Source organism: Anser cygnoides, chromosome 4 (genome assembly GCF_040182565.1).
Source record: "Anser cygnoides isolate HZ-2024a breed goose chromosome 4, Taihu_goose_T2T_genome, whole genome shotgun sequence".
NCBI classification, from domain to species: domain Eukaryota; kingdom Metazoa; phylum Chordata; class Aves; order Anseriformes; family Anatidae; genus Anser; species Anser cygnoides.
Window position 1 is genome coordinate 65,718,403 of NC_089876.1, and position 15,381 is coordinate 65,733,783.

A 15,381-nucleotide genomic window follows, 5' to 3' on the forward strand; every position below is an offset into this window, starting at 1 on the left:
CTGTGCCCGTCAAAAGGTGTATCTCATCCCTTCCTATTTGTCTTGCTCTATTTAGGATCCTATTGGGGAAAAAAAGAGAGGAAATGCCTCTTTCCTAACTGGAGATTTAGTATTCAGTGCCGTCGGCTGACTCACCGACAGAAGAATTTCCACTGACTGGAGTTAGAGCTGAATGGGTTGTGTTATCTTTTCATATGCAGAAAATTATTTTGAAATTGAAGTTAATAACAGCGATTTAAAAATTGTCATTGATAGAAAGATAATTCAATATTTAGTTTTCTCATGTTCTTTTTATGATCTGATGTTTGAATAAAAGCACTTTTTCTGCTGCTTTTCTTAATTAGCATGTCATGAAGAACTTTGTGGCGTCAAACGTACCATCTAATTACATTCATTAGCTGCATCTTCGGGACAAGTTTTAATTAAGTTGTACAATGTAGATCAATACTTGTTTTGCATCCATTGCAACTTAGGACAGGAATATACTGCTCTGCATGGTTTAATTACAGTGACTGTAATAGAAGGAATTTGGGTATCCTGCCATTTTGTTGGCAGCAGCAGTCCTTCCCCCTCCTTTTTGAAATGGTATACATGTATATTATGGGACATGTTGCTTGTGTCCTGCTTTAAAGAATATTTTAAGATCGCCCCTGTTATCCCATTAAAAAGGAGAAAGCACAGTATGATTTAGGAGCAGCTGGGTATTGATGTTTGACTTCAGCTGGAGCAGGAGAAATTAATGAACCTGAACCTTCAGGAGGGGAAGAGCTGGCTGTTACGGGGTGACATCTGTAATGGGAGATGATAGCAATACTTCTACATCGCTTAGACTGCGGGGTGGAAAGCCACCTGATTTTGTTTCCTTATTTTGAACAGACTTCAGTAAAATCCCCGAGTGTTGTTTCAACTGGATGTCCTCTAATTTGGTAGCATTGTGAGCCCCCAGCTGTGTTTTCTGTTTTAGAAGCAGTACCAGACATGGCAGAACATCTACATGCCCTGTGATAGCATGATGTATTCATAATTGCATCCACTGCAAATATCTAGATAAACAAATATTTTACAAGTGTTTGATGCCAGGGCTGAGGACTAATTTTTCTGCCTCAGTGCTGCCTTCTGGGCTGGTTTTGCATACAATGGGCACAGAGTTGTCAGCTTTCTGTGTAATACAGTGATTAAGACCAACTTGATTCTGATAACTTTGTTTTTTCAGGCTAGATCTGTTGTCCAATCATTTTTTTTATCTTTTTTTTTTTTTAATTCTCCTTAACATTTGAAAGGAGCATGCTTTTTATTTTGGTATAATGTACTTCATGTTTTATTACTCTTGCCCCTACGTATATAATATGGTTTGCTATTAAATCCTTATGCTTCTGTACATTTAGGTCTTTGACTCATCAGGGGAAAAAGGCACTTTGAAGCAGAATGCTAATTACAGGAACTCAATCGGTGTGTTTGTATTATAGCGAGCAGGTACCCTGCAAATAGTGTAATTATGATGTCTGAAGAACTCAGTGGGCAACATTTTAATGTTGTCTATGGTGATTGCAGCAGGATGACCTGGGCTGGTGTGAGGGTCTGTATGCCTGGCGTTTGCACCGGTGTGTGTTTGGCTGTGCAGAGACAGCCAGTAAACCTTGTAAGAGTTCCAGGGAAGAGGATTGATATTCCCATTCTTTATAGCTGTACAGACATACCGTTTCTCTACCAATTTTCCAGTACCTACATAAATGGTTTAATTTCTAAAGGAGCGTGTGACATCCTCTACTCATTTCAAGCTTATTCTCGGGCTAGCTCATCACAGGCTTGAAGGTCTTGAAAGTTTGATTTTGAAAACCTCTGGTGGGATTTTTAAAGAATACGTACATTGGAGACCATGAACTGAAGAGTTGGGGAAATTGGTTCCTTTTCAGGAGGGACATGGGTTCAAAATGTGAGTTTGTGTTATGCAGACAACTATGCTGTTGGAAGCATGTGTTGTAGTTCAGAGAAGGAATTTGTGTGCTTTTATAGTAGAAAGTTCCTCCTAGATTGAGGTTCTGTGTAACAGCTGTGGATTCAGTCTGTTTTTTAACTTGGAGATTTAAAGCCCTGGGTACAAGAGATGACGCTGGGAAGCTCATCACCAAAAGCTGCTATAGTTTTCCTCAGCTGAATTGTGTATGGATTTATTTTTTAATTATTTGACACTTTGTACTCAAGTACTGAGTATTTCAGGCAATATGAGGGAAAATATTGTAAACTCGGGAATAATTTATTGCTCTTTAATGTAACTTGTTTGCTGATTGCTTACCTGACTTAACAGAGCCACACTGCATTTTTGGGTGGAAAAGATGGTGATCCCTTGGATATGTTATAATGAAGTTGTCAAGACTTAGAAAAATTTGCAAGGGAAAGAAAATAGTGTACTATTGCCACAGAAAATACTCTGAAAGTTGAATCCACAATAGCTAGGATGCCCTGCACATTGTTTCTCGTTTTGTTTTTGTCTTAAAGGCCTCGTTATGTTAAAGACTCTACCGCCTTAAAAGAAGAAATGTGTGTGTATAAGCCTTGATGTATGAATTTGTGTGTACCTGTATACTGTAGGTCTTGTATATAGTTGTTCCCCTCCCCAAAAGACCAGATCACAAGAACTTAAATCTGGATCTTGCAGAAGTTCAGAGCGTGTGCAGCTTTGTTTCACGGGTAGATCTCAAAGGGTATGACTTCATTGTTAGAGGAGTTATTGTCTTGTTGTTCTGCTTCACAAAAAATCCAACTTCCGTGGTTAATTATAAACAGCCTGTTTACCATAGCCACCCAAATCTTGAAATGTTTACTGAAATTTGTAACCCATACATCTTCCTTAACATTTTTTTCTTATTTACAGTGAATTTACTGGACTCACGCACAGTGATGGGGGATCTAGGATGGATAGCCTACCCAAAAAATGGGGTAAGTCTGTTGTTTACTTTTTCACCCAAATTATACTAATCATTTCCATTCGGAAAGTATACTACTGGGCTTCAAAATTCCCTGGAGTGATTTGTTGGCAATGGAAAGAAAAAAAAAAACACAACAAAACACATATGACAACACACTGTGACTGGAAAAATGGAGCTGTGTGGCTGGGGGATTGATTTATTTATGCAGTAGAGCCAGTCACAAGTATTAAAATAAATCACGAGTGAGCGCCCTCGCTCCTCCCCTCACCAAAAAAGCCATGAGGTTATTTACATTTTTTTAAGTGATAAATTCTGATTCTTGAGCTTTCGGGGTGCAACAGTTTTCTGCAAGTTTTCTTCTGAAACAGAGTCTGGAGCATTACTGTTCTCTTCAAACAAAGAGAGCTGTTCAGAAATACTTCTAAGGCTCCGGATAAAGTTTTGGCAGCTGACAGCACTGGAACAGGAGGTGAGCTTTAAGCGCCTTGAAGAGCCTGTGTCCCTTCCTTTAATTGTACCGCAGGCTGAAGGAACCTGGCGTCCTAATTTGATACCTGAAATAAATACAGAGCTCAGGTGTGTTAATACTCTTGGCCTGACTGAATCGTGTGAGCAGTTGCTGCTGTGAATTTTGGCCTTGGTTTGACTGGGGCATCCTTGAGGCTCTGATGTATCGGAGAGCTTTGATAGCCTTGCAAGGTTGGTTTCTGCAAAATGTGGAGTGTTCCTGTCAATTTCTAGGAGCCATGAGCACTGTGATGTGAGAAAGCATCCTGAGATAGAAATGCTGCACAGCTGTGCCCTCCAACAAAGCAGCTTTCAGGAATGTGGTATTGTAAGATTTTAGACACCGGCTGAAATGGGCTGCAGAATTGTCTTGCACTCCACTTTGGTTGTCATAAAAATGGTGGCAGTGTTTATATAAAGCACAGTCAACCCCATGCATTTATACTACAGAGCAAATTCAAATCTGGCTTTGATTTTTTTTATCTACAAATAAAATAAGTAGATAAGTGTAGATAAGAGTAGAAATGGCAGCCTCACTCAGACAAGCTGCATGCTTGCAGGCCCTGGTTATGCCAGGAATGTAAAAGCACGTGGGGAGCTTAGTTCATCCTGAACTTGGTTCAAGATGTAAGCCTGTTGCGGTTGGAGTCTTTAGCGATATTTTTTTCTCTTGATTTAAAGATGAGAACTAAACTTGCTCCCCTTGCATGTGTGAGCATCGGAATAACCAGCTCCAGATGTGCTGGCAGAGCAGTATGTTGGCATCTTATCACGCTGCAAAGATCCTGATGTCCACTTCTTAATGTCTGCGTTCTCCCTTTTGAATACTTACCTCAGTATTTTTCCTAGGGTGTAAAGCAGTTGCTGCCTCCAAGTGTCCTTACAGGGATATCAGTAGAGAAATATCTTCTGAACACTTCAGGACTGGTTATCTGGGTCTGTATGTGTAGATGAGTAAATGAAAAGCTAAATATCTTATCTACAAGCCTCAGTTGTTTTTTCATTATTTAGAGAAACTTTATTTACAAGCTCAGTTTCCAAACAGCACCTGGAAGTATACTCATGAATGCCAAATTAATGGTTACTGACTCAATAGGGAGGATTTTTTTCCTTAATTTAACTTCCACAAATACAAAGTGAATCAGGCAGTTGGTTTTTGAGTTTCCAGAAATCTCCTCTTAATCTTCTTTGTTTTCATGGGACGTCATAAAAATCCATGAGCTTAGCCCAGTTGTTTCTTTTGGCCTAATATATTTGCAGTATTTTACAAGTACTGAAAAAGACTTTCCAGGCCTAATTCTTTAACCCCCTTATCTGCTCTGCAGTCAGCTGTTCTGCAGCCATACTGTTGTGCGCTTGATAATTTTAAGATCTACCTTGTGTAAATACTTAACTGTTACTTCACTATTTGAATTAGGAAAGGAGAGGGGAGCTTTGGGATTAGAGATAATGTAGGCTGTTTTTCGAAGTATTCTCAAACAAACTTATCTCAGGACATCTTACAGAAATGTTGGAAGGTCTGTCTGTCTGCACTGTTCCCTATGAAGGAACGGAGCAGAAATCTTGTAGTGTGTAATGCTTTGCAGTACTCCTAGGTGTGGAAACACAGACCACGTACAGATGTGTGGTATTTTGTATTTCCTGTAGAGTCTATTCACATATATTCAAATAGTATTTGGTAGCAATTTCAATAATAATATCGCTCCAGCTGGAGATACATTAGCTTTTGAAGCAGCTTTCACCTCTGTTGCTACTTTTCCACTTGTTTTTTATTATGAATATTGAGGAAATTTAGTCTTTGTCCTAGAACCACATCTGTTAGGAGATTGCATGAGGAGCTCAGCTTCATTAGCTGAGTAAGCTTAGTAAGCTTAGTAAGCATTTAGACTTGGTAGTTTTGTGGAAATGCCTGGGAGAGGTTTTCAGTACATCACAGAGGCTCAAGGGGGAAAGTTTTGAGAATAATTTCCCTATTTATTCTTAAAAAAAAAAAAAAAAAGGTAAACAGTTGGGTGAGGAGGTCCAGCCATACCAAATGAAGTTGTTTTTGGCAGATCCTTTGTAGTAGGTGTCATATTCTAAATTTGTTGTAGCTGTATGCCATGGTAGTTCATGTGTAGTGAAGCCGTAAGTCATTCCATGCTCCAGAGAGATCCAGCTGCACTCATTTAGCCCGTTGTTCACCTCGTATTTGCTGAACACAAGGAGAAAAATGCGCTCTCTACCTTAGGAAATGAAAGTAGTGGTAGGAGAAGGAGACCAATGCTCCAGCCTGGATACAAATTAGGCTTTAGAGGTATGCCTGTTTCATAGCTCTAATTCCAAATAAAGCACCTCAGCTGCTTTAGTCCCTATGAGATGAGACCTTGGTCTGCCATAAAACAGGCTGTACCAGCTTATCTTTGGGATAATGGGTTTTAGGGGAAAGGATAGAAGCACTTCAGGGTTGTCTCTGCAGAGCTTTGCCTAGCTAGATGCTTATTTGGTATAGATTTTGGCAGTATCCAATATTCTTTCAGCCTTGCTGTGTTTCATTTTTCCTATACTCGTGGAAGGTAAGAAAAATCTCTCTTTATACAGATGGAGCATTGAGAGGCCAGTGGAAATGAAATATGCAGTGGCCAAGCAGGGGTAGAAATGAAGCCTCCTGGAGTGAGGATCCAGATGTTGCTGCAGGCAAAGGTGCTTCTTTCTGCTGGTTCGCCCCAAAGAATTAATGAATCCTGGTAGTTTGTTTTTCTTGTTACCCCAGGATGGCTTTCCTGGCAGTGTGCAGTTCAGCAGTCATGTGTGGCTCTTAAACCTGCTGTTATATCTGTTAAAGCTCGGGTGAATTCCTCGTAAGGTCAGTGCAGCAGTGGAACTCAGAAAAGGGACCTTCTCCCTGCCAGTTGGACGTGATCGGTGTGGAAATGCCACCCCTTTCACAGCTTGTGAGTAGGGAATCTATCCGAAGGGACAGCTCCCACTTGGCTCTGCAGCTGGAGTAAGTTTGCTTTAATCTGAAGGTGGTTATTGGAATTACCACGGGTTCTATCAGAAAAGCCTGGCCTCCTCTTTATTAAAACCCCTGCCTGTACGGAAGGCCTGCAGAGCCTCTGTTACCTCCAGACTAATTCCTGAAGTGCTGCATAGTGTTATCAATGTTGGGCATACTAGAGGTTTGCATGCATTATGTGCGGCTGGGACAAAAAAGTCTGTTCCCTGCAGAAACTGCTTGTATTTGCGTGTGCCAAATGTATTTTTTATCATAGGGAGACTCATAGAAGTAGGAGGTGCTGTGAGAGAAATAGTTGGGTCAGATCAGACAGCGTTTGCAGGCTGAATCGCTGCGTTACCTCCCTTGATTTGGCAGGAGGCTCTGCGTGATGCATTTGGGCTCCCCGCAAAGCCATAGCAGGGGTGGAAGCTACAAAGAGCTCTGTGTAAACCTGTGCTCTTCCGTCTCCCTCTGACCAGGTAAAAGCACAGCCACTTTTAACAATAACCGGATAATTGCAAAAGTTGCTGATTAAAATAAATGCTGTTTTCACTGGCTTGATTTAGCAATTATGTCTGATGTGTTTCAGTGGCCATGGTAGTGCTGATTTACTTGTTCCAGACCCTGGCTCCTTTCAGGGTTTATTTTTCAAAATTATTTCTTCACAACCTTGGAGCACTATTTTCTTTCCAAATTGGAGCGCCTCATACCTGCTTTACTTCTGTACTTTATTCCCATCTCTTCCACCTCACGTTGATTTTCTCGAACTTCCTGTGTCACAGAGCAGGAAAGCCTCCATGCTCCTTGGAGCATTGGCTGTGTGCTGTGGCTCACTGCACAGCTCCACGTTCTGGGATTTTTTAGGCTCAGACACGAAAATAAACATGCGCTGAGGAATCTTGTCCTGCGGAGATGTTAGAGGATGATGGGATCACTCAATTCTTTATTCATTGCAGAAGATGAGAGCGCTAGCTGACTTGCTGCATGTGAATTGCAAGAGGGAAAGCGATTGCCCCCGCTTTTGGTGCTCAGTAAGGACAAATCCTGGAAGCAGGGGGAGTGAATTCAAACGGTTTGATTCTCCAAGTTGTTGTTTTTTTCTGCAGGACTTCAGTAGGTTTGGTTCTTTATTTATTTTGGCGAGGGGTGGGTAGGGGTGAGCAGGGGTGAGCATTTCTGGCTCGTCCTTTTGAGGACGGGTACCCTAGGGTGCCTCTTTGAAGTTAAAAGTAACGGCGCTTTAGATTACTCAGCATGGCTTGCGAATAGATTCATGTTTTTTCTCTGTCGATCTTGGTTCAGATAGAGATTTTAGGCAGGAATCCTGGATTGGAGGCAGTGTTTGCCCTCGGGGTTAGAAATAAAATAAAGGGGGAGGGATAGGGGGAACGGGAGGAGAAGGATTCTTGGCACCATTGAGCTGTGTCGTGTAGCTATGATTATAATTGGCATTTTCAGGGCAGTACTTCTGGCAGCCCGTGTTTTCTCCTGCAAATGCCGCCGCTCGGCTGTGACCAGTGTGGAAGAGGAAGCAGAGGGATATGCTCACATGGCAAGAATACATTTCATGCTGCAGCAGGGAGCATACTAGATATAAAAGTAGGACTTGAGTAGGTGAAAAGATACAAAACCCTGCAACTTGGCTATTTATTTGCACATACTTTTGAGCATACACAGATTAGTGAGAAACATGGTCTGCATCTGTGAATTATTTGAAGCAAACTGGGTAATCCAGCTAAGCTGATTCAAGTGAAATTTGATGAAAAGTACTTCGTACTGGTCCAGCTTTGGGGCAGATGTGGGGTTTCCTTCCCGGGAGGTCTCTAATAGCAGGTCAGACTGTCATTTCTCATACTCTGGACATGCAGAGTTGATCTCTTCTGGAGGAGCGAGGAGCAGACCAGATAATCTGTTTTGCCCTCTTCTAGCCCTGCATACAAACTGCTGTAGATTGGAATCCTCTCCTAACTCTATCTGGGGTAAGGTCTCCTTTTGCAATTCTGATCTCTTGATTTTTTTTTTTCTTGCCCTGCTTACAAACATTGCCATTGTACTCATCCAACACCCTGTATTTAAGACCAGCTTTTCTGATGCCTGTAAGAGATCACCTATGGTATGTAGCTTCTTTTAAGGTAGAGTACCTCGTGCTGTAGAACAGTTTTCATTGAACATCCTCACAATTTTATTTTTGTCCTTTCTCTTATCTTTCCCATCTGAAGTTAAATCTTCTCACTCCATTTGAGCGTGTTCTTAAATTTGTTGTCCTGGACTCTTGTCTACCTGCCCTTTGGTTTGTACACTGTTGACATCAATCAAGCCTTCATTTGGTAGCAGCATCTGGCAAGGCATAGGTCTTATTAAAGGAGCTCTAAAATGCCTGGAATACTCCGAAGTACTGTAAAATAAATTAATACTTACAAGATTAAGAATAAAGCAAATCTTTATCTCTGTTAGAACTGTATTACTAGAATTATACATTACTATCCTGGTCTTGAAAACCTACCACAGAAGAAATGAAGGCTGATCCTTCAGTGTATCTTTTTGTAAATACAGTTGTCTGCGTTAGGCTCATCCGGCAAACAATAATCTCCTTTCATGCTAAAAAGTCTTTTTTTATTTCTCCAGTGTCTAAGAATTACATTTGGGGATGAGAGCTTTGAAGAGCTTTATCTTCTAATACCATTGTTTTCTGTGTTACTTTTTTGCCAGTTCCAGAAATATTGGTATCCAACAGCTAGGAACCATACAATTAAAATGTATAAACATAGTGCTGTCATGAAGAATCTGAAATTTTGTAGAATAAAATACTGTCATTACAGAACACATGTGCCACAGCCCAGGGTTTATAAAACATGCATTAGGATTTTATAGCTCATGTTGATGAATTTGTGCTATGTTACTTATGCTACTTACTACTTCATATCCTAAATATATATTTATATATAAATCACTGGAGTACTTACAGTGTAATCACATAATCTGTTTATATGACTTAAAATGCAGTGGCCTTGGTCTTGTCCCCTTTGACTGCATATATTTTTATTTAGATTAATGGCTTTTTTTTGGGAAATAAATTCAGGACCGCAATCTTGTATTTTATTTAGTGTTCTTTTTATAATGGAGGAAAGTTACTTTTCTTTTCATGTTGCTCATTCAGGAAAGCCAGCTCAAAAAGCATGAAATAGAATGAATGCTGACTTCAGGGGAAAAAAAAAAAAAGCATGGTAAATTTTAGTCTAGAAGGTGAACATTTTAGAGTGCAGAATTCCTGAAAATAGTGTGTTAAAATGGGAGATGCTATTTTGTCTTCATGGCTAGTGGTTGCCTTGTGTATTGGACAGTGAAAGATGACAATAAAAATTAGAGGGCTTTTTGAAGGCCAATCAGCTACCTTAAAACAAAGGAAACTTCAGGATAGCTTTTTGATTGACTTCTGTATAACTACAAACTCCTGGTGTGTGGCTGTTCATGGTGTGTGGCTGTTCAAGAAACAGTTCAGCAGCCAAACATGTAAGACTGTTCAAGCAAACTTACTTCTATTTTCAAGCTATTTAATGGGAATGGCCAGGAGTTTCAGAGATTGAAAATGGCACCTATCGTGCGTGTTGTTTGCTTGACCTGGTTGCAGAAATGGATGTTCTTAAGTTTCTGTAGCCTATGCACACGCATACAAAAGAGGAGGGTGGGACTGGGTTTTTAGCCAGCAAGAGAAAATGCTGGTATTTTAGTTGGAAGCTCTTTTTACCTCAAAATATTTTGGTTTCATACTGTCTTAATTTATCTTAGACTTCTTGATTTTGGGGGAAAAAAAGCATGCTGAGCTATATTATCTAGTGTGTTTCACTAAAGCAGTCAGTAATCATGAGGCCTGTTGGTTTTAATGTTGAAAGTACTGTGGTAAAATCACTGTTCCTTATTTTTATTTCAAGGTAGCTTACTGCAACCACGTCAGTGACGTAGAAAAGTGTTGGGAGTGAACGAGACTTGCATCTTGCAGGGTTTCATCTTCACCTTTTCAGACCTACTCCTGGATGATCTTCATGACTTGTAAGCGGTAATGCAGGGACAAGTTGCCAGATAGCTGCAGGCGGTCAGAATCAGTCCTGGGGCTGGGTAGGCAGCAGGCATTCCCAGTTGTTTCAGCATGCCTCTGCAGAGGGAGGGTGAGGAATTGCCTGCTGAGCAGGGCAGCTCCCAGAAGAGGGGCAGCAGTGGGGACGTGTAGAGGTTGCTGATGGCTTTCTAAAAACTGCAGCTGCCAGACCAGGCTGAAACACCCCCAGTGGAGCACTTGATTCACCTCCTTTTGATGCTTTCCAAGAAAGCAAGCAGCAGTAGATAGCTGGCTTTTGCCACAATGCTTTGTGCATTTGACGTGTCTGTTCTTGCTTATGTCTATGCTGCGTTGATTATTCCAGCAAGTGCCAGGGCACTGCTTTGATTATATTAAATTCTTGATTTAATAAAATTTCACTGGTAGAGAAAATCAAGTTGTTCTTTGTATTATGGAAGAGATGTTTAAATTGTTAGAGAAATTACCAATTTTTAAAGCTTGGCTTCACTTCAGGAGTGTGCATCTTATTGACTATGAACTACCTATATGTTGAAACACAGTAAATAGTGTCCTGTAGGTTTGTTACTGTGCTCAAGTAAGAAAAACCAGGAGCTTGTGAAGCTGTGTGCTTTCTATGGATAATTACCCTCCTTGGGATGCTTTTTTTCTGTAGTATCAAAGGTGAGAATTCTTGGCTTTGAAGCAGGGGCAGGATTGAGTCCTTGTGCTGCAAAAGTTCTCGATAGACTTAAGCAAAAATGTTTTGGGGCCAGTGACCTGGCTCTCATCCTTGAAGGTCTTCCAGTAATATTATTTACCCGTAATGTTGACAGGCCCGTAATGCTGTGCAGCAGATCCAGCTGGCAGGAGACAGCACAGAGTATGTCTTAATGTGATTTGAGATGTTGGTGGGCACTTAATCTATTTGCAGTCCTGTTCCGCTTGCGAGGAAGAGCTGCAGGCTCGATGTTACTCAGCTTAGCTCTTCTCCTGCCTCTCCTTGGGCTGCGAGCTAGTCGAATGATCTGTGAGTGAGGGTTTGAGAATGGGGAGTGGGAGAGGAGGTGTTAACAGGACTTCGGTGTAACTTAAATATCGATTTATTGAAAGCAGTCTTACAGAATTCATTGATTTGTAGGTGTTTGATTTTTCTCTGATACATGAAGTGCATGGGCTGCTCTTCAGGAGCAGTCCTGCTACGATGATGAAATCCCATAGCTGCATCCGTACCCATCAGATACCAAGCGGGGTGGGAAAATTGCCTCCTTCTGGAAAGAGGGAGTTAAGCTAGTTATGTCTTCTTCCAGCTTCAGAAGAACTAGCACTTTTTCCTGTGCTGGCAGCCTTTTTCAGTGGGACCTTTGGTTTTTTTGTTAGCTGTTTTTGTGGGTTGTCTTTGCATAGTCGTCTCCAAACTCCTGGTGCTGACACTGTGGTGCTCCAGGTTTCTTGCTGGAGCCTGGGAGTTATTCCTGAAGTTAATCGCTTGAAGTTTAGAGGACCATCAAAGCGCTGCTGTGTATGGCATCCAGCATTGCTTGCATGTCCTTCGGCTGACAGTAAAGGACAGCAAAAGCGTGGCCCTTGGTCTTCTGTTCAGAAACCTTGGGGGTGTTCAATTTTGTTTCATCACCTTTATTTTCCTCAAAAAGTGGGAAGGTGCACGCTTAAGAGTTCTTTGCCTTGTTTTCAAACCTCCAAACTGTTTGTGACTGGGCAGCTGTTGGAGCTCTGTGCAAAACGTAATTTTAAGTGCTGTTACGAATTGTAGGGCATGCACTGACTGTTTTAGTTGATTGCAATGCAAATGTATAGTAAGCCTGTAAATCGTAGCCGGTGTTGTGATTACAAATCATTACAATAATGCGAGATTATTCAGTTTATTGCAAATCCTTCTAGACTACACAATTAAAGTCATAACCACAAGTATAATCCTGTGAGATAAAGTCACTTCATTATACAGTCTCCTTCTGGTTTACTGTTTGCTTTATTTTGATGCCAGATTGAATAACTGTAGTTAACTTTAGTGGCAGCATCTCTCTTTTTTTGGCTCTGCTAAGTCTGGAGTTTATTGTACATCATTAAAACAAGCTTATTAATATTACATATTTTATATATTATGAATATTATATACTAATGTACATTACATATAATATGAATAGTATATAATAATGCTGTATGTTAATATACAATAACAATATACAAATAATATTAATATTAAATACAGTACTTGGGCAAAGCCCTGATGATTTCAGTTCTAGTACTGAGAAAATCAACCTAAAATGATATAAGTAGTTTTAGAAAAGAATTGCTGATGATCATGCCTATCTCAATAGATGTTTTGTCAGATGATCAGAAAATACAAGACTTGTAGTCACTGGTACCCAGTGGTAGATGGCAGGGTGGGTGACTGAGACCAGGTCAGTAGCTGCAGCCAGCCTGCTGCAGAGATGTAGTGTGGCAGAGTTTATAAAGCCACTGAGCAGGAACAGAGCGAATAGTTAATTCGGAAATGGATTTCAGGCCAGATCAAACCTTGTTGCACAGCTTCAGATACTCATCTCCTTTCTTATACAGTACTTTTTCCCCCCAGCACATTACAGTTCTTGTTTCCAGTGTAAAGAAAACCCAAGTGGGCTAAGGGGTTGCTTTGCCAGCCAGCCAGAGCTTGGTGACTCCCTGTGTTGGAGTGATTCTGATAAATACCCAGATTGAGATAATCAAAACCTATCAGGGGATTTGGTTGTTGCCCTACGTATTAATTTTAATGATAATTGAATATCTGGGCACATTACACAGGCTGTACAGCTCAGCTCCAGGCTTCCCAATCCCTGTGTATTCAATTTTAAAATGTTGCTTATTCAGAGCCTGATATATTTAATTTAGAGGGGTGGTCGTGATGCAGACGAGCTGTACAGATAGACGGGATCTATTGTGTCCTTTGGAGTCGCAGTAACTAAGCCTGGCAGAGCCTGTTTCTCAGAGCTCTATGTGTGTATTGAACTGGCAAATGTCTTTAGCCCCCAGGGGATTTGGTTATGATGCTGCCTGTATAATGTTTGTAAAAGGCTTCTGCTGTGAGGGTTTGTAGAGAAAGGAGGGAAGCCTAAGCAGCCCATGCTTGGTGTTTGCAAAGCTGTTTTGTCTGCCACTTGCCTGCTCCTCTCTTCCATGCCCCTTTTGAGCACAGGAGCACCCCTGAGCTCTCCTGCTTGTGGGCTTAGCTCTTCCTGGACTAACCTGGGGCACCTTTCCAGGCTAGCAGGGGCCGACCTCCCTGAAGCTGTGTGCGCAGAAGTCCCTGTGCATCTCTCCAGGTGTCACGGGGTCTTCAGCAGAGGCCAAAATCTTTGTGCCAAGCTCTTGGAACGAGAAGCTTTTCCTAGAAGCATCGCCCAGTGCATCTGTCCCTGCTGTAAGAACCCTAAGTGTCCCTGTTGATCAAGAGTAAAGCAAATAACTGAGACCCAAACTGGGTGCTTGTGCCATAGGTTTCTTGTGTTTTCTTGAACGGGAACTAAGCTAGCAGAGACTTGAAGGTTACTTTTTTAAAAAGCAAACAAAGCAGGCAGATGGTCCCTTTCTTTTTTATAATCTTTGTTTTGCCTGTTCAAAAATAAAAGCAGCAAACAGAAAATAATGAAAACAAATCTTTTTCCACACACAATGCTGTGACCAAAACTATTGCTTGGCAATTTTCCTTTCTGTGCTGTGCACACAGATTTAAATCAGATCTGAACTTTCTTCCATATTAGTCTAAATACACAAGTAATCAAAATGAAAATAGGAAAGAAAGTTAGGCGACTCCCTGCTGTTCAAATATGTTAATTGCAAATCATTGGCATTCTAGGCATGCTGTTTCTCACTGAGTTATAGCTTCCTTGCTTGTGGAGTAAAACAATCAATTAAAACCACTATCATAGTATTTGCAAGTTCTCATTTAGAAATAAGAACAGATTTATGAATGGGTGAGCTGAAGGTAATGGTGACTTCATGGGATTTAAGGCCACTGGGGCTATTATGGTCATGTAGTTTGGTCTCCTGTGGCATACAGGGTGTAGAAACTTGTACAGGGGTCCTTGCAACAGGTCTCAAACTTTGCTTTGACCTACTTTGTATCTTTTGGACAGGGATTTCTTCCTTAAGTCTTCCGATTATGGGGAATCCACGGTATCCCTTTGTATCTTGTGGCAACAACAAGCTGTCTTTAATACAAGACAAACTGATCTTTCTAGTCTGAACTGGTAAAATTTCAGTTCTCAATGCCTTCTCTTGCTAATTTTACAGATACCTACCCATTATCTTTCTACTTCTCTTTCCTCTGCCCCTTTTAAGCAATTAATGGCCACAAGCAAGTTAGCCACATCCCAGCCTTCTCTTCAAATGTGTGTTTTTTTTTTTTTAACAGATTTTTTTCCTGCTGTAAAGCAGGTTTTTGATCTCTTGAGCAGTTGTGGACTTTTTCTGGGCTCTTCACAATTCGTTGACATCCTTGTTGAAGTGTTGCCATTTGAAATGAAAGTGGCTTTCTGGCAGTGGCCTTAGTGAAGTGTTGCATTATCTTTTTGTTTGCCTCTGTGAGGGAAGGGCAAAAGAAAAAAAACCCTTGCACTGGAAGCCAAGTAGAAGTGAAGAGGGAATTTTAGTGGCTGTTCAAGTGGATGCTGTGACAGAGGAGCTGAGGTGTGGTGCTAGATGTATCTATGACCTGAAACTGCATGCAGGAGCTGACCTGTGTGCTTGGTTATTTGTGAAGAGGGGTGCAAGGGAGATCTATGGGGGACACCTCCCACTAGACCAGGTTGCTCAAAGTCCCATCCAGCCTGGCTTTCAATGTAATCCTGCTGCCTCCTAAAACCCTAAAAAAAAAACAGGTAGGGTTCAGCCCTTGGCTCAGCATCAGCTTTTGTTCA

At 41.1% G+C, this 15,381-nt stretch overlaps 1 protein-coding gene across 11 annotated transcripts in view; it reads left to right on the forward strand.

Moving 5' to 3' along the window:
* EPHA5 (EPH receptor A5) overlaps positions 1 to 15,381 on the forward strand; it is a 207,059-nt gene that overhangs the window by 11,997 nt on the left and 179,681 nt on the right. For all 11 annotated transcript variants that reach the window (XM_066996326.1, XM_048073507.2, XM_048073508.2 and 8 more), the window contains exon 2: positions 2,873 to 2,937. In XM_066996326.1, coding sequence (XP_066852427.1) covers positions 2,873 to 2,937 — 65 coding nt within the window. The remainder of the gene's footprint in view (positions 1 to 2,872; positions 2,938 to 15,381) is intronic.